Consider the following 20,349-nt stretch of genomic DNA (forward strand, 5'->3'; position numbering starts at 1 on the left):
AAAGGTGTACAGAATGAAACGCAGCCGAAAAACACTTCTAATGGTCGTCTACTAATGGACGCTTGATTTACAGACTTGTAGGAATAAGTCAATCAGAGGTGCTGGGACGACCCCATGTTGTGAGCACCCGTGGCTACTTTTCTTATTCTTCTTATTCTTATTATTGAGCCATTGTGCTGGACACACTCTCTCCCCACCTGGCATTAAAGCCTGTCATGACACTCTGGTCAAACGGGGACTGTCCCTCGAAATGAAAGCCAGGTTGGAGACCGGCCCCCTCTTTGATACAGCTAGACTTGGATGTGTCGCAGCAGAAAGGGGGGAGGGGTATGAGGGTGGCTGGCATTCTTTGATCCAATGCTTTCCACAGTGCAGCTGGCTTCCCTTGTGGCTTTCAAAATATTAGACCCCCCCCCTAGACCCCCTTCCTCAAGCATTTCCTGCCCCCATTCCTCCTGCCTGACCCCCACCATCCTCCACGCCTACTGCATTTCATATAAGGGCCCCAATAAATATCCTCAACCCTTATGTGCACTGCCCACAATTACTACAGGGACCCCTACCTCTCATCTAAAAAAACAAGACCCCTCCCACTGCTGGAAAAAAAAACGTACGAACTTAATGAAATACAAATTTGACATTGTGTGTAACCTGTGTGTGTTTGTACAAAAATAATAAGGGTTATAAGGCCTTTAGAAAAAAACAGTTTACTCTGCTAATTATCACTTCCTGCTCCATTCATCACTCTTTCTTTTTTTTACACACACACACTTTAACTTTGACTCAAGAGTAGGACTTTATAGGACATTCTGTTGGTGGAAAGTAGCATTTGGGATGTTTTTCTTACCTCAAAAATACTACTACTTTCTTACCCATGAATGTTGGTTAAATGGTGGCTAAACCACATAAAGAAGGGGAAGGGAAATGATGTCAGAGTCTGCGATGGGGCATTAAAAGCACAAACAAAAAGTTAGGGCATTACTTCAGCATAATGAGAAAAATAAGGCTTCGTCTCCGAGTGACGGTGCATATCTCTCAACACTTTCACCACAGTGTAAGTGATGCAGGCTGGATAATGAGATGGAAAAACAGCAGTTGTGAGATGATTCATGAGCATCTCAGCAGCTCAGAGGAGGGGAAAGGGAAACAGAGGCTGATGAACCTGTCACTCACACCGACAATCTACTAACATAGCTCTGATGGCCAGCTAAATACACCTCAGGGCATCAAAACTGGAGAAGTTTGACAATCAAATTGCTCATATGGATCATAATTGGAACCTAACAAGTTTGGGAAAGTGTCAGCTGTCTAATAAAGCAGGTTTAGTTTTGTGATGGCTAACCCATGTCAGTGTTCACAGAGAAAGTCTATTAGAAGTTCCGTTTAGATAAAATGTCAAATTCATAAATAGCATAGTAAGATGAAGTGGAACTTTATAAAGAGACTAAATAAGCAATTTTCTCTTTAAATTATACATATATTTATTTGCCCACCTCTGAATAATGCTCTATAACAGTGAATACCACCTGTTAAGAGCACCACTCGGACATATTCACTGACATTCTCTTATTTATCTAACAATCAAGTAATCTTAGGCAAACCTGAATAAGATTTGTTATTGGTTCCCATGTTACCCGTGTGATTAAGTGATTGCTGCGCAGGGGTACTGGGTGTTTTGTTTGGCAATTCAGTAAAGTGGGGGCACATGTCAGTCAAGTCCAGGTCAAATATGATGATCAAAACAAACATGATCTGGTTTCCTTGCCGGGGAGTTACGCTAACCCCTAACCCCACTAAACGTGATCTGTGCGCCATAACACAGGAACACTGGGTGCACCCAAAAGGCCCAAGGCCATGGCCTGTATCAGCCGAAGAAGTCTAATCTAATTTATAAACCAAAGTCTGGCAATGTTTTCCTCCCAGGAAGGACATTTGTATATCAGAGAAGGGTTACTTTATCTCACAGTCTCCCTAAAAAGGTGTATAGCAGCTACCTAAAACTTATGGGTGAAGGGAAGAAAAGAAAAAGAGGGAGATATGAGTGGGAGCTGGGAATGGATCGGACCAATACAACTGCTACTATTGACATCCTTTGGCCCTTAAGCCAAGCAGACAGCCTCCATGACTGGTTTTATTTTACACAGCCATGATTCTATTCCTTGAGGGAAAGAGGATCACTTTCATTTCGACCCCTGACTGACTCTGGCTCCTGAGCTTTCGACTTAAGGCTAGGGGACTCCTTTGGGTCTCGATACCTCACACTTGGAGAGAGGGGGTCAGACATTGGGGTCTAACTGCATTAGAGGAGAGGATGGGGGATCCTTCTCAAAAGCTCCCTTCTTAACACGGCTGGCCTGAAAAGAGTGCACTGTTAAACACTAACATATGATAGAGTTTGGGAGACTCCGAGCCATTTGGAGCAACCTCGCCTTCGGCTTGGGGTAAAATTGATTTTTCAGGGAAACCAAAATGATCGTGTGGTCTTTTTAATGACTCAATTGTGAGGTGGAAAGATCTTCAGTGTTAGATCCAAACACACAGGACACTGATTCCAACTACCAAAGAGCATTTGTGTACAAATGCAAAATTGAGGGAAATGGTCCAAATGATCATGTGTGTGTCTGAAGCATTTATTCAAAATGTCAAAGGACAAGTGTGTGTTTGAGGTCATAGAAGGGTCTCGCCACAGAGGGAACAACTATGGAAATAAACCCTGTAAAACAAACAAGGAAAACAAAGCCAAATTGGAAACACACACAGAAAAACAAATGTGTGTGCATGCAATTACAAAATGCAGGCTGAAATTCATTTCCACTGCCTACCGTACATTTGACATAAACCTTTATCGTGTAAAATAACTCAATTACGCCAGCCTCTAGTCTACTTTTGTGTCCTAAGCTGTAGGCAAAAAGGGCGAGCTAAAAATGTGAAACCATGATGGCCAACATCCGTAAAAATGTCCTCATTAAAAACAGCCATCAAATTCATTTGAGTCCACGCTTGGGTGCAACACGGCTTCTGGGTAGAGGACTAATGACTTGGAAATTGGGAGTCTTTCAAAAATAGACATGTTGTGTCCAATCGTCATAACACCACCAAATATAAACACAGAAATCCCGGAAACTGCGCCTGATACGAGTTCCTGCTTCAGAGATGTCAACAAAAGAAGAATAAAAAAAGGTGAAAAGTAGAGAAATCACCGTTTTACTTCCTCTTTCAGTGTTACCACTAACCTTTGTGGTCCTTAACAAGTAAATGGATCCAATTGCAGTAAGTCTGCCAAAAAAGAACCAGGACTCCTAATCAATTCCAGACAATCTGCAACTGGAGATTTCGGCGGGGCCTGATCATGTTCCTCGATTCAACCTTGACTACAGACCTCCACGGCTCTATGTAACAGTCAATGCAATCCTTTCCATGTCGACTGAGGTAACTCATTTCTTCTCTTGAACAATATTTGAAATGCAGACCTTCCTCCAAATCTTCAGATTGACTATAAATTAGCTTTCTGAAAGCAGAAGCAACCTTGTAGAGTAAAATAGGGAGGAAACACAAGAATAACATGCATAACCAAATATCTATTTTATCAAAATAAAATTCAAGACTGCCTCAAGGACTTAAAAACGTGGATGACCTTAAATTGTTTGAATGTTAAACACGGCCAAAACTGAAGTTATTGTACTTGACCCAAATAATCTACGAAACAAATGATCTACTAACTATGGATGGCAATAATTTGGCCTCCAGTGAGACTGTAAGGAATCTTGGTGTTATATTTGATCAGGATTTATCCTTTAACGCCCACATAAAATCAATCTCAAGGACCGCCTTCCTTCATCTACGTAACATTGCAAAAATCAGGCATATCTTTCCTCAAAACGATGCAGAGAAACTAGTCCATGCATTTGTTACTTCATCAAGGCTGGATTATTGTAACTCTTTATTATCAGGGAGTACCAAAAAGTCAGTTAAGTCGCTTCAGCTGATTCAAAATGCTGCAGCGCGTGTACTAACTAGAGTTCGGAAAAGGGACCACATTACTCCTGTTCTGGCTGCCTTAAACTGGCTCCCTATAGAACACAGGATAGAATTTTTATAGATGTTTTTTATTTTAAAAGAAAATTCAGATTGAAGTGATGGTAAAAAAACTGTAAATTATAGTGTCCGTCCAAAAATTATTTTTTACTTGGTGACAACTACCCTTGGATGATGGTAAGGTAGACTAAAAGCTTTAGGAATCAAAAGTACAACATATAATAAGTACTAGGGGTCGACCGATTATCGGCTAGGCCGATTATCGGGACCGATATTCATCATTTGACCGGTTATCGGTATCGGCCTTTTTTTTATAAAATTGCCGATAACACTTTGGCTCTGATGCGGCCGTTTCTCTGTCTGCAGTCACCACTCTCTGTACACGAGCAATGTCCCGCCCACAGCGCTATCTGATAGGCTATTACTGAAGTGTCAATCAACACTGAAGATTTTCCGGGCGGGAGCCAGCCATAGAGGCGGGACCTTCTCAGATTACAGGCAGGTGCGAAGAACGCAGACACAGACACAGACAGAGGCAAGCAGCAGCGCTGAGCGGCAGATCCATACATGTGTTTCGAAGGTAAATCAGTTGAAAGCCGAAGTTCAATAAACATCCCAATCCCCTATGCTGAAGTTGCAAAAACAGCACGATCTATTGATCAAATTCTATCAGCTTCCCAGTTACACAGGGACGCGGGAAGTCAGTCAGCGTGCAGCGTCTCGCAGCGGAACTGTGGTGCGGAGGGGGGGGCTGCGAGTGAAGCCTCGCAGTTTTTCAGGTTGATATGTGAAGCTCATTAGCTAATGTATTTAGCAAATGTTTAGCAAAATATTAGAAGTGAGGCTACTAGTCTAACGTTAGGTCTACTGTAATAGCCTCACTTTTAATAGTTTGCAAAACATTAGCTAGCATAGTGTTTTGCAGTTGCTAGCAGCTTATTGGGATTTTATGCTAGACAGACAGGCATTGGTTTGATATAATAAATTAAGCATTATTGTTAGTTAAGCATGTCAGCCTGCTGCCCCACTTATTGTCTCTCTCTAACTCATTGCAGATGGCTGCACTAAAGAAAAGGGCTCGGAGAGGAAACCAGTTGTAAGATGTTTAAAAGTTCATTAAACATAATATAGGCTATGCTTAAATGCATTTCAAAGAAGTTGTGTTGAGTTGTGGAGTTTGTGTTATTCTACATTTTGACACCAAGATTTTCTGATTTTACTGCAAATGTATATCGGTTCCAAATATCGGTTATCGGTCTCCTTGATTACTAATAATCGGTATCGGTATCGGCCTTGAAAAAGCCATATCGGTCGATCCCTAATAAGTACCCTGGCTGCAGTCGAATAGTCCATTTAGCTTAGCTTCCTAACGGAGTGAAATGACCCGGAAGTCCCTCACTGGCAGCCATGATAAGTGCCGTTCCAATTCTCCAAATGAAAGGAAAGGAGGTTTCAAACTTCCTTTATAACCTCCTTTAGCTTAGGAACCACTGGACCTCCCTCACCGAAAGGAGAGGAGAAAATGCTGCCCCACAATGCCTTGCAGCCGCAGCATTTGCCGTCACTCAACAGTCGGCCGTTCACGGAAACAACCGATTATGACGGAGAAATTATATCATGAAAGTTACGGTGCTTATTAAGCATTTTAAAACATAGGTGGTAAGTTGCCAAAGTGCTTTGTTTTGAACGTTCATCATTATTATAATCAAAGAGAGAAATATGAACGTTAGTTTTTACTGAAATGATCAAATAAAGTGAACATTTCAGTCTTTACTGAGCTGTGTGGGGTTTGTTCAACTTTTAAAAGATGTTTGAATGGTGATATACACAGTGATAGATGTTAAGGACTAACGTTTATAATAAATACATCTGTATTGATTTTAAGATATTTTCATAGTTCATACAATCTTTGGGATCATTAGTATTAATGTGGACCGGAGGGAGAGGGTGACGAGCATAAGTTTCACTTTCATTTTTTATTTCAATTCCAACTTTGGTCCTGAAGAATATGTTTCTCTGTTGTCCACGTTCATAAAGCAAAGCAACAGCATCAGAGCACGGAGCAGAGTCTCTAGATGAGTCCCTCGTTCTTATTAAACATCCATGTTGTAGTCCGCTATAGAAAACTGTAGTTTCCATAGTTTCCCCACAGCAGCAGACGCACACAATGACGTCCGCTGGCGCATCATAAACACGTCGGATAGTGAAAGTGCATTCGGATTCTCTAAATCACCGCAGTCTCTTCTCCTAAGTCCTTTTGAATTCTCCTATCCACTATCCCTTAACCCTGTGACGTTTCACTCAGAGGTCAAGGAATAGGAGATAGGGTTAGAACTTAGGAGCTGATTTTTAAACTATCCAAACGCAACCCCTGTATCAAGATTGATGCAAAACAAGTGACCTTTTTAGAGAGGTTTAGCAAAAAAAACTCTACCTCTGAGGTGATTTCAGTGGAAATGGCCGTTTTTACCGTTTCCCTGGAACCCATTGGTCGATTTTGGTGATTGACATCTCTTTTTGACCGTTAGAGCCAATAGAATCGAAGGGGAATTTCCCTCAGACGCTGTTTCCTGCAGATGACGCGTTTATCCCCCCGGTATCGGGGGTGCGGTGTAGAAGAGGTTAATGGGCAGGCGCCATCTTACCTTAAAGAACTCATTATACTCTACTGTCCTATTAGGGCATTGCGTTCCAAGAATGCAGGGTTGTTGGTTGTTCCTAGAGTCTCTAAAAGTACAATGGGAGCCAGAGCCTTTTCTTATCAAGCTCCACTTTTGTGGAATCAGCTTCCAGTTTGTGTTTGGGCGGCAGACACCCTATCCGTTTTTTAAGAGTGCGCTTAAGACCTTCCTTTTTGATAAAGCTTATAGTTAGGGCTGATTAGATTCAGCCCATAGTTTTCCTGCTATAGGCTTAGACTGTCGGGGGACATCTTACTTCTTCCTTCTCTCTGTCTGTACCTGTGTACTCTCATGTTCCGAATAACCCAGCTTCCCCAAATTTCTTTTTGGTGTCTATATCTACGCCGGGATCCTGAGTCGTGGCTGATCCTGTTGCTGCGGTCCTGCCTGACTCTCATCATACTACTTCCCTGATGGCTCCCACAGGATTGTTGACATCCTCGTGGATTCATCTTCTTATTATAGACACATGCATTTCTAAACATTTGGACTACCTATGTTGTAAATGTATTATCTTTTCGATTTACACACGGCATCTATTGCACGTCAGTCCGTCCTGGGAGAGGGATCCCTCCTCTGTTGCTCTCCCTGAGGTTTCTCCCATTTTTCCCTTTAAACTGTGGGTTTTCTTCGGAAGTTTTTCCTTGTACGATGTGAGGGTCTAAGGACAGAGGGTGTCGTATTGTCATACTGATATTCTGTACAAACTGTGAAGTCCACTGAGACAAATGTAACATTTGTGATATTGGGCTATATAAATAAACATTGATTGATTGATTGATAGATATCAGAGATCAGATTCAGCCCAAAACATGGGGATTAATGGCTGACTAGGGGTGTTGAAAATAATCGTTTCTACGATGCATTGCGATGCGGACGTGGACGATTCGGTCTCGATGCAGTGACGGAAGATAATCGGTTATAGAGTAGTAACGTTGCTTCCTGATTTTCCGGCCGCGGCTTTACTATAACGTTTTTTCTGTCACTTTAATATCAAATCGGTCGGTGACGCAGAGATCAGGGAACAGACGTGACAGCGGCACAGCAACACGGAGCAGTCTGCTTTATCCACCAACACAAGAACACCAGTCCAGAACCAACAGCAGAATGACCCGCTCTGAATCACTCCGTGTCGCTGCGGCTCAGAAACACAGGGTCCCTGTGTCTCTGAGCCGCAGCGACACGGAGTGTGACAGGGATTTATGTTTTTCAAAAATAATCGCGTTACAATCATGTCAGGTTTTTGGTGGATTTAATTAAGTCTTGGATTGCAGAGTATGAATGCCCTCTAACAATCTGCAGACGATATATACGTGTGTAAAGTTTGTGAAGGCAGGAGGAAAAAAGCTTCCGCGATCACCGTCTCCTCCGTTCCTCCAAGCCCCGCCCCCTCCCTGAAAATAATGAGTGACAGGCTGATAGTGACCCGATAGAAACTTTATTATTCACTTAATCACTGAGATATAATGAAGCTAATTTAATCTCATACATTCATGGGATTTATGTAACAGTAAGACAGAGAATGTAAGTGTGCACCCACATGCAGTATTTTAGTTGTTATATGCTGTTGTAAATACTCCTTTGTCTGCTGTGTTCAGACTCAAGTCCTGTGTGTGATGCCACATTCAGGACATTCAGTGTCCTTTCTTTAACAGCAGACCGTGGCTAGAAGCTGCAGCTAGACTGCAGAAACATTAGCTTTTTGTTTACGGATATAAGGAGGCTAGACCTATACAATTCATTTATTTTGGTTTATAAATGAATGTCAAGACATTTATTTTATTGATTTCTGAAGCACTTTCTAAATAATAAAAAGAGAGTTCATATGTATTTACTGCATGTATGCATTGATGAAAAATAAGCCATGTGCAGTAATATAGAAAATTGAGGATGCAACGCATTGGTATGAATCGTGATGCACCGGGATATCGAACCGAATCGAATCGTTGACAGGATAATCGTAATCGAATCGTGAGACCAGTGAAGATGCACAGCCCTGTGGCTGACAAGGTTGAATGCTCCGTCTTTATCTTTCTCACTCTCTAAAATTGATGTAAATGGGCAGCCAAATCCTATAATCTCTCTTAATTGCAGACAATTACTATAATGTGTTTTATCTCTCCACTAATGCTCACTGTAATTAGCATTGACTAAATGTCATGGTTTTGGAGAGGCATCCAAGGTAAATTGTATTTGTATGCAACAAAACTGCATTTTGAGCAAGGAGTCAATAAAGACTTTACAAACCCTTCGACCTTCATTCACTCAAAGCAAAGAAGCTGAAAGATTGCTGCCTGTTATGGCACCTGGGAACGTCTCACATTGTCTAACCCCCACCTCTTCCTAGGAGAAAACTCTCTGGGAATGGCCTCGGACAGGTGGTCTTTAAAGTTTAGTGAGCAGAGCAACCTGTGGAGACCTGGAAGCAGTTAAATCTCCCAATACGTAATCCTCGAGATTTGTGGGGTCAGCGTGGCTGTGTGTAGAAGGGGCAATAAACACTTATCAGTGAGGAAAATTCCACTAAACACAAAGCCAATGTTCTTACTTCCTGTTTACCGACTGCTTACCAAGTCTGGCGATAGCAACTAGGACTTCCTGTTAGCTTTAACCAGTTAAGCCCCGAGCCTGTTTTTCAGGCCTCAGGCTCGAAGATGACATTCCCAGAACAAATGACCATATCTTTACTTCTAAAAGGGGTAAATTAATAATCTTTTTTCTGGATTGGATTGCGCAACTTACTTGATGCTAATGCACTGGTGGATTCTGCAGAAGGTCTCGAAGATGAAGAGACGGGCGTTCTCAATGAAGTCCTCCAGACAAGCAACCAGGAAGAAGTCATTCACAAGGACCTAAGAGACAGAAAGCATGCAGTTTAAAGATAAGACAGAAGTTATCACTGTCTGTTTTTGGTCTACTTCAAAGTTTCTTTTCCCATAATATAAAAAGGTAATCATTAGGTTTCAGTCCTGGTTGATTCTGCAACCATCCTTTTACTGGTTGTAACAGCAAATGTAATAATTTAATTTAATTTAATTTAATTTAATACTACAGGTCCCAGAATATTAAGGGCAGGAAAACAAACTACCGTACTTTTCGGACTATAAGCCACGACTTTTTCCCCCCATTTTCTTTGTACAGCTAACGGCCACTAGGGAACCTCCTAAATCTATGGATTTTACAGGTAAGATTAACCACCTTTAACTCTATGGGCTCTATGACCGGTCCGCGCCCGCCACCTTTAAGCGGCGGGCTCCAGCAGGAAACGCTGGAGGCCGGAAAAGAGTGAGGTTGCGCGCCAAAGTAAAAGTGGAACCGAGAGACAGAACGAGAGCAAGACAGACGGACAATTTAGCTGCTGCGGCTTATATGCAGGTGCGCTTTATAGTCCGAAAAGTACGGTAGTGTCTATTAAATTACAAACTCTGGCAATAATTGTCTATTTCTCAGCATTCTGTAAGCACCTGTGATCTGCACCTGTGATCTGATTTGATGCATGAGTGACAGAACAGTGAAAGTAGTTGGTTACCTGGCTGAGCATTTGGAGGCTCACTCTATCGGCTCCTGACTGTTCCATTACTTGCTGCAAAATATTTCAAATAATCCGCTGACAAGAAATGCCCAAAATCACCGTTGTCGCATTTTGAAAATGCATTTTTTGACATACTGTTACGAGCAACGTCAAGCATATTATATTTCCTATGTATTATTACTACTTCAGAACTTTATAGGGACAATCTAGCTGGGCATTTTTATATTGAACACCAATGAAGAGTCATAAGCATTATAAGTTTCAATCGGTCTGCTTCTGGCAGTCTCATGTCTAATTCAATAAAGGAAATCATCTTTTTTAATAAAATCAAATTATAATCCCTTGTTGATAAATGGTTAAATCAAACAGGAAAGGCGGAGCCAGGCTGGCTACAATAACATAATTAGATCTGTTTGAAAACAAATTATGAGGGAACCCTTTGTGAGGTAATACTCCTAGTAGGTGCTTCAAATATAAAAAAAATCCAAATGATTCAGCCACCACGTGTGAAGATACGGTAAGAACATAGCAAACCACATTGAGAGAAGACCACATTGTCAGAGACTTATCACCCGTTACCTAGTTCAGTGTCAGCTCCACTGTGCAGGATCGCCAGTCATCCAACAACTGTAGAACCAGCAGTCCAAATAAACTCACAGATGAGAGCAAATCCTTTCAGGCGTCCACATACTGCATTGCCTGTGTCTTGTTAGAATAAGAAATACGGCCTTACGTGGACTCTTTGACACCACTGCATATGGCCAATTAATTGACTGTAAATGCTCATGACCCAGCTATGGCCCCAGAGGTACCACTGTGTGAAATTCTCCCACTTCTCAGTGCATTCCAAATCTCCATCGAGTGCTATTTCACATCACAGACCCCGAGCTTCAAAAGCCCTCCAAGAATTACTAGCGCTATGTTTGCTTAAGCTTAGAAATCTGCTATTTGCGCAGAGTTCTACTTGAATAAATCCCAACTACATGGCTCTATCAGGCAACGCACATTTCAGATATGATAACGCTTATCTTAGGCTGATAAACTTTGAACAGTTAAGTGCCCTAATTACTGTCATATGGGATTCAGACCACAAAGCTTAAACTAATTCTGAAAGGGGCTTGAAGGGCCCTTTCAAGCGCAATCCTAAAGGCCTGACTATAGGTGGGCCTATACTTTTCAATCTTTGACATGCAAGCATCCAACATCTGACAGTGATTCGACATTGGGGTGGGGTGGGAAAGAAAGAAAATTAGCCCTGGTACCATCGGAATAGAACAATTTAATACCTACCTATTTGAAAGCACCGAAGATATGAGAGCTTAAAACAATACCCATATCTTGCCATTACAGCAATCAGTTCATATATGTGTGCCACTCTTGCCAATGGCTCAGAAATGATGCATTACAAATGTTCATCAAGACCAGAGCTCATCCCAAAGGGGTATCCGTTTACCCTAATGACTCCGCAGTCCATAACCCTTCCCCTGACCACTGAAATAATGTGCTTTTTAAAAGCTTGCATGTGAATTCAAGAAAAAAAAAACATTTTGGTGGAAAATGTTTGCAGACCATCACAGGTAGTAATGCATTAAAGGTGCAGTTAAATATTTTTTGGAACCACCCAGCTCGCTAGATCTGCTTGTGAAATGAATGAGGTCAATGGAGGTTGTGTGTGCCTACTGGACATGCTCTGATAAGACTGACATGTAAGCCAGTGTTAAAAGCACCTGGAATAACTTGGGCTCTGACCTGAGAGGTAGTTTGGTTAGGAGCATCTGTTTCAACCACAGTAGGGTCTTTGTAAACAGAACCCCACGGGGTGAGGTCAAGACCAACCCGGAGAGTTCCTAAAAAGTGCGTGCAAGTGTTTAACAAGGTCAGTGATTGAGTGCTTGAGTCATGTTTTAGCTGAAATAGGATACAACTCTAATATTGTTGATAGTACATTTCATCATTTGGATATGGCCCCTTGAGGGCTTTGAACAGGAACAATCTTATTTTCTCTTGGAACATGCTCTTGGACTTTTTTCTGACCATGGAACAGATCTTTTTGAGGGTATGACTAAGTAAAAACAAATCTTCTCCAATGAGTTTTGTCGTAACTTCCTCATTTGTTAAACACTGATTAGGGAAGCTAAAGACTCCTTATATTAGATTTAAAATGAAACGGAACCGCCAGCAAACCGCTGACATGATTTATAAACATTTACTCCTGGGAAAAAACTATTTGATCAGGACAGATGTTTCTCATTCTGAAGGTTTATTGTCGAGATGCAAGATAAATGGGCCAAATAACCCAGGGTATTGTCTTTTATTCCTCTCTAGGTCCAAATGATCAAGTCCATTGGGTAAAAACTAAATTACAGTTTGTGAGCAAAGGATGAACAACAAAAATGTAATTACACAAAACATACATATAGCACAACACCAGACCAGCGCTAGAATCAGGAAAGTTCTACTTATGCCATCAATGTGACGCATCATTTATCTGTAGAGGCATTCTTGTTACCGTGTACAAATAATGTCCAATTTAGCAAAAGAACACTGTATTTTTATGATCAAATAGTTTACACAAGAGACGAGCATGACCATAAGACTAGACATGCTACATCAGGCCATCTACTGGCACCTAAACCCAGGACACATCTTCTGAAATCTTCTGTGTCTTATAGAGCTAAAAAGGAATGGAACTCATTGCCAAACTACCTTACTGAAATAGAGTCCAGAGCCTCTTTCAAGAAGAGATTGAAGGGCCATCTGCTAATGACCTTGTACCCTTGTGAGCTGTGAACCCTACTTTGATCTCATGCTTTGCACTGGTGGGTGTCTAGTAGGGCTGCAACAAACGACTCATTTGATAATCGATTAATGAAACGATTAATCGATTATTCGGATCGTTAAAGTTTTAACTGTACTACTATATCGATACTGCTTATCGATCCGGTCCTTTTAACGATAGTATTAACGGTTCTTTTGACAAGAAATAAGGTAAACTAACTAAACATCGCTTTTTATTTGAATTAAATGCATAATATTTCACATCAAAAGAAACAACAATGTTTTAACAAATCATATTAAATAATGTGATGACAGAACTGTAAACAGAATAGCTGAAACTTTAACAAATAAATAACTCAGTTACCTCTAATCATTAACCCATGTTTTATAACTGAGTTAACTCTGTGTGTTGCTGCTAGCATACAGAACACCTGACGTGGAAACGTTACTCGTGGACGGGGCAACAGAGCTGCTAGAAAGACAGTGGAACCCGGTGCATTTCTCCGTCTGGATCTGGAGCACTTTTGCTAAATGTTTAGACAAATTGCTCGTGTTACCGCCCTTACATGCTAAACTCTTATTGCACTTTTGGTAACGAGCATTGTCCACATCGACACGGCTAAAGTTTAACCATACCTCAGAGCGCGTTCTCTCCGCCATCTCCTCCATGTGTGTGTGTTGCATGCACGTAGCAGCTACGTGTGTGTGTAAACTGCCCCGCCCCGCCCCCTCGCAAGCAGGCGGGGGAGAGATCTCTCGTCTGAATTGGGAAGATCGAAAATACATTATAGACGCATTTTGTAGTCATATTGCATATTAGAAACGGAGTTGGTGACACTAAGACTGCGATATAATGTTTATGTAGCAATAATACATATGACATATGTTTTAAATGTCTCCTGTACCGATAAAAAAGAGCGATAACGTTGGAGCTTAACGGGGTGTAGAACACACGTGATGACGTCACCAACGAATCGACGACTGAATTAGTTGCCAACTAATTTGGTAATCGATTTTAATCGATTAAGTCGATTAGTTGTTGCACCCCTAGTGTCGAGTGCACTCATCCTTGGCTGAGATTGATATTGAAAGTGGATGAGATTGTTGATGATGTTGGAAATTGTTGATGATATTGGTGATGATGTTGATGATGTCAGGACTTATGTCTTGAATGTTGTTGTATTATTGGTGTATTGCTTTAAGTGTCGGACCCCAGGAAGAGTAGCTTTTGTCAAGAGCAAAAGCTACTGGGGATCCTAAATAAACATAAACACGCAATGTACCCAACTGAATGGAAATGCATTGCAATATGTCTAAATATGTTGCACAGAAAGCAATGTTAGCAACACTTTAGAAGACTAATAAATCTCTTATTTATTTTTGTGTATAGAGTTTATCATTTCCAGTTTTTGCCCAAAAAAAAATATGATTACAGCTTTGAAATAATGTTGAAGGCTGTAGTATGTATGATAGTTTGTGCTGATGTTGAATTGCACTGCATTATACTGAGACCTCATTTATATGAATTAGAGAAAATGTTTAAGATGCATTGGTATGGATATGTAGAGGGCAATGCTACATAATGAAAGTGAAACTGATACCTTGTATAACAGTAACTTAGTGACACCAAACAATGTCATTCCTTTACATTGTTTGTCACTATACATTTTGACCAATGTATAACAAGTGCCATTTGTTTCCTAAACAAATGACAAAATAGCATGTGGATGTACTACTACCGAGCTCTATCTAGAATGAGAAGAGTGTCAGAACTGTTCTCAGAACACATATGGCACTAACAGATCATAGCCACAGAAGCTTTAATAGAAATAGAATTGAAAACAATTTGTCATACTAAGTTGTTCCACTGAGCTCTACATATAACTTATCACAGATCAGTGTTCTCTGTGTGTTCATCTTTGTAGTGAACATACAAAGAGGACCTTTACCTTCATGTTACATTAAGACCCAAGAATTGAAATGCACGCTTTGAAATGACGGTGCTTTGACAGATATCCCTCTTATAGAGAGTGTCTGCAGAGACTTGCTTATAATGCTTTTACTGTTAACTCAAAGCCTGATAGGTCAATTAAAGGCCACAGTCCAATCTGACTGAAGCCTGAGTCACAGTTTCCAAGAGGAGCTTTATATCTGATAGTATGAGACACAGGCTGAGTGTTCTGTTTCAACGGGACCCAAGCTGAAGTCCATCATCAAAACCGCTGTTTGATCAGACAGAGGGTCCTACAGAGACCATGCGATTACTAACAATGTTTACTGCGATGCTCTACAGCAAAAGTTCTGAAATGCTCAGGAGACCTTTGTTGAGTCATGGAGAGCCACAATAAACCGTGACTTCTCTTCTTGGTCACAGAAGGTCAGAACAGAAGTGCTTACTCACCGACTCGCACTCCCTGAGCTTCTTCTGGGCACTGTCAAAGTCAAAGTTCACGTACAGGCACTCCACAAACTCTGTAATAGGATCCTTGTAGGTGTAAGACTCCTGAAAAAAAGAAAGAAATCAATATTATATAATCAAGTATTATGCCTTAAGACATTTATTTCTTAATAAAAGCTTCTATAGCTTAGAATTATAACAATTTAATGTTTAATAAAGTAGATTTATACTTCAGCATAAATATGTAATTTATGTTTATTGTGCAATTAAATAGAAATGAGTAATGTCCGAATATAAACATAATAAATGAATAATTAGATGGGGATATTTGTAATTTTTCTTGCCGTTCATTTAAAATATGATATGCCGTTTCAGATATTTGCCAATTCAGAGGTGTTTTATCTTCTCCCAAATAAAAAAATATAACTGACATCGATAACGATCATGCTGCATATGTGTATATAACCAATCGACCACAAATAGTTTCTGACTGTTTTGACTGGCAATCTATTGAGGCGGTGCATCTCTGGAAATCATAAATCCTAGTTTGGTTGAAGGTGATGACTGGTAATGAGTAGATAGTGAGGACAAACCACCTGCTGGGCACACAAGCTAAATAAAGATAACAATTTACAAAGGTCCGAGTGAAAACACATTTTGAACTCAATGACAGAGACTCAGCCTGACCTGAGGCCACAGAGCAGAGAGCACTGGGTGCATGTTTTAAAGATTACCCACAACCCACCAAGACAGTGCTCAGATCTCTGATGTAGGTACAATCACTGGTGGAGAAGACATTGGTACAGTCGCACATTCATCAGAAGTCATGTGTTTTGAGCTAGGACCAAAAACCTATATACACCAGCAGAGCTTAAAAAAGGGAAGCCCTAGTTTACTAGGTTTGGGTATCGTTTAGATTTGAATGATTTCAGTTCCGCTTATTGATTAAGGTTGTTAATTGTTCTTGATTTCAGTTATTTAAGGGGTTAAAAAACAGTCACATGCCTACTTACAGGAAAGCCCTAACACTAACCCTGAGCCTTGGTTACTGGGCATTTTGGATTCGGTTCTTACTCAATACTGAGTTTTGGTTCCTTAACCTTCTAATGTAATGGTCAGACTTACTCATCCTCTAACGTATATGGCCTATAAGCAAAGACCCGGTAGCCATGTACACTTTGTTGTAAAATAAAAAAATTAATTGTAATACCTGCTGAATGACCTTCACCAAATCCTTCAGGACCTGCCGACGCTTGCGGACATCCTTGTTTGTGATGATGGCTGTGGTCAGGTAACGCAGGATGTGTGGGCACATAGTCTGGATAGCATTGAGGTACCTGGAAAGAGTGAAGGATAATTACTGATGTAAGCAAAGACATGATCTTTACAAGGACACATAATAGAACATCTTGGCTGCCTTTTGGGCTCCTGGCATTTAGCACACAGGGGAAGCCTTTGCGGCTAAAACAGATAAATGTCCTGACAGGACCCCTCGCTTCTGGACATGGGTCGCAGCTTTAAGCCGTCTCTTTCATTAGTGTCCTACCAAGAGGGGAGGAGGAAAAGGAAACCCTGGCAAGAAGATATAGATCAGTGAGCAGGGACCTGCTCAGTAGCTGAAACACAATCCATCAGGGACTGATGTTCCAACCACAGGTCAACTAGCTAAGGGCTGAACACAAGAGACAGGACGCTGCTAACAGGCTGACTCTAATCCCACACCAACTGTGGAGACAGGGTTCTGTAAAAACAGCATGTCAGGTCTGCACACACAAACACACACCATATTGCTTGTCAAGCTGGCAATCAACATCAACATTAACTGCATCACCAAAACTCCCTAGTGTTTTTTAATATCCATCTTTGAACTTTACCCTCCACCCAACCCCAAATTGATCAAATTAGATCTGAAAAGAGGAAGTGGAGTGGGCCCCTTCATGTCTCCTATAGCTGAGGCCGGAGGAACACATGGTGTTCAGAGAAAGACAGCCGGCAGCAGTTTAATTAGCTGAAACAATTAAAGGGACAGGGGGACCTGTGGCAGTAGTGATGTCGAGTCTAAAAACAGCAGTGGGCTGCTCGGCAAAGCCATCATGTTTCTGGTTTTAGTAGAGCACTCCCTCTCGCTCCCTCCTTCCTTTTGTAGTTGCTTGACTCCCGTGGAAAACCGCAATGCTCCGCACTGTGTTCCTGATTAACTTACACCTACTCACTCTCTAGGGGGGGCTCCAATAGCAAGCGATCCTGCATGAGTCACTGTACCATATCTGCAGGGCATTCACCCAACTCCACTTAGGGGACTTCATCTTTTTTGGAACGTCACTGGCTGCACTGGTTTGCTGAAGATGCTACAGAAGCATGCAGCCAAGAAATCAAGTATAAATTCAGATTTATTCTGTTAAAAGGTGTGTGTGGGGGTTGGGGGGAGTGGAGGGAGAACATAGAAGGACGTGGGACAGGGTACAACAAGGTCACGTTTTGTGGCCATTTTATAAAAGAAAATTACGTTGAACAATAAAACGAGTGATATAGACCAGTGGTTCACCACCAGGGGTCCGTAATGGAGTTCCAGTCAGTCTCCAGTAAAATGAGGAATAGTTTATTTTTGCGATTCACACACATTCGCAAACCATAGACCAGGCCATCAAGAGCAAAACAAAGTATCTTGCCAAAGGACACCTAAACATGTTGACTACAGGGGCTTATGTTGAAAGAAAATTGACTTTCTTATTGGAGGACGACCAGTCTACTTCCTAAGCAACGTCCACCCTGAATAACAACAAATATATTTTTTAGATGGCGGTTCAAAAAGCAACATTTTATGAAATAGTGTTCCGTGACCTTAATGGGCATCATTTTATGGGTTTGTTGACACGAAAGCTTTTCAGAACCAATGACTATCAAGTAAGTCAGACATAGTACACAAACAAGTTTTTACACAAACAAGTTTTTGGACCAACATCTGCTGACTGCAGGGGTAAGGGAGGTCATATATGAAGCTGAAGGCCAGCTGCTGGTCACCGACTCCAGCCAAAGGAAGTACTGGTCAAAAGATGGGGAACAAGAGCCAAGCCTCAGTGGGGAAAACATGAGGTTTCTAGACTGTGAAACTGCAAAGCACACAAAACTACCTCAGTTTGTCCACACAGATGGTTGGGTGAGTAATTATTGGGCAGGCCTCTTTAATCATGCTCAATAAAAATTAAAAACTGAGTAAAATTCAGGGAACCAGACATTTGAGTGCGCTGTGTTGTGGTCGCCCGTCATACTGTCTGTGGAGGCCAATCATCTGTACAATTATACAAGCCTGCAATCAGAACAGGGGGGGGGGAGCAAAGACATCAGAATGGGCGGTGTGCAAATGTTAACGCAGTGTATAAGTTTCCGATCTGCGATACACATGGCCTCGTTCTACGACTTGGAGAGTAAACAGACCACACGAAAACACACACTTCTGAAACCACTTTAAAAATACCAGCGGGGTTCATGATGGAGCCCAACACCCGAACATTTGTTATTAAAGCAAAATGGTTTTCTCTAAATCAACTTAATGTTAGAAAAAAAACAATCCCTGACCTTTTCTCCAAATCATCTTAGCATTTAGAATTTAGCGACAATGCAATATAATTTCATATGGACCAATTTACAAAAAACAGATACATAACCACACACATATAGCTCACATGTCCAATAAGTCCAAAACATACATACAAACGGTCACATTACCAACATAACAGAAGAAAACTATTTTGGGTTAGGATGATCATTTGTTGAAATACTCAAAGTTGCTGTACAGTCTCTCAGAAGTATTAAGTGGCAGCTTTTGGCTATGCCAAATCAATTTAGGCCAATTTTCAGGAATAGGTCTGAACATTACTTTGCTGCTGTTGTTTGGTAGAAAAAACGTTTAGTATAGATAGAATCTCGACCATTGTGATCTTTGAAGCAACACTAACTACACAGACATGCATATTTTTTAATTCACAGAGCAGATTTTGCCAAAAGGAAAAGATAACAGTCTATGGATGGACTTAGCTTTATGGTACAACCAGGCTACAGAACCATTCCTTTCATGTTGCGATCGTTTAGTGGAAAGGGATCTTATCTTTACAACTGCTTCCTGGTATTCTTCTCGACATTTCCTGGATGTAAAATCTTAAAAGGGTTAAAACAGGAAAATGTATGAGAAATTGTACTTACTGTGGCTGATACAGAAAGAGCTCAATGATATTGTCTCTGCCCTTGGGGTGGTTGAAGAAGACAAAGAGGGACCAGTGAATGAGCCATGTCCTCTGCTGGAGGGCCTGGAGCGGGGAGGTGACAGTCTGGAAAGGACAAAGATAGGAAAATAGACACGGTTAGGGTTAGAAGAGAAGCAAGGTGAAAACAAAGTACAAAACAAAAGCTATTCTCCCATAAGGCACAATAACACCAAGCCCTACTCTCCCAAATGGTCATCAATCAAACTTGTAACCACTTCATACTAAAATCCAAATTCTTAAGTGGTCTGATAAGTGTGTGTGTGGGTATATGCCACAGCAGAGCCCTCCTGAAAATGAAATGTCAATATGGGAGTCTATGTAAGGGAATCTAAATTTGGTATCAAATTCTGAGAAGTGGAGCATTTACGTTGTTATCGATAGTCTCCCTTAGGCGGGTGAGGTCCTCCATGGCAGCCTCCCAGTTCTGCATCAGGATCTCAGAGGCCAGCTTGCCCCACAGGGAGTTCAGGGCATTCCTGTCTGTAGCCGGGACCTTTGGAACAAACAGTGCATTATTCAAACCTGAAGCAAACAACATTAAAACAAACATTTTACTCCAACTAGTTGACATACACAGTGACGCTGGGCTTGAGTTTGCCACTGCTTGTTTGGCTTCAGTGGCACTACTGAACTGGATTAAAAATATTAAGACTGTTAAGGTTA

At 41.2% G+C, this 20,349-nt stretch overlaps 1 protein-coding gene across 1 annotated transcript in view; it reads right to left on the reverse strand.

The window, feature by feature from the left end:
- eif3ea (eukaryotic translation initiation factor 3, subunit E, a) overlaps positions 1-20,349 on the reverse strand; it is a 37,821-nt gene that overhangs the window by 3,028 nt on the left and 14,444 nt on the right. The window contains exons 6-10 of the mRNA XM_071205809.1: positions 20,054-20,179; positions 19,625-19,749; positions 16,635-16,761; positions 15,428-15,529; positions 9,459-9,568 (exon numbers count right to left, since the gene is read on the reverse strand). Of these exons, the coding sequence (XP_071061910.1) occupies positions 9,459-9,568; positions 15,428-15,529; positions 16,635-16,761; positions 19,625-19,749; positions 20,054-20,179 (590 nt within the window). The remainder of the gene's footprint in view (positions 1-9,458; positions 9,569-15,427; positions 15,530-16,634; positions 16,762-19,624; positions 19,750-20,053; positions 20,180-20,349) is intronic.

The sequence above is a fragment of the Pseudochaenichthys georgianus genome, chromosome 16 (genome assembly GCF_902827115.2).
Source record: "Pseudochaenichthys georgianus chromosome 16, fPseGeo1.2, whole genome shotgun sequence".
In the NCBI taxonomy this organism is placed as follows: Eukaryota; Metazoa; Chordata; class Actinopteri; order Perciformes; family Channichthyidae; genus Pseudochaenichthys; species Pseudochaenichthys georgianus.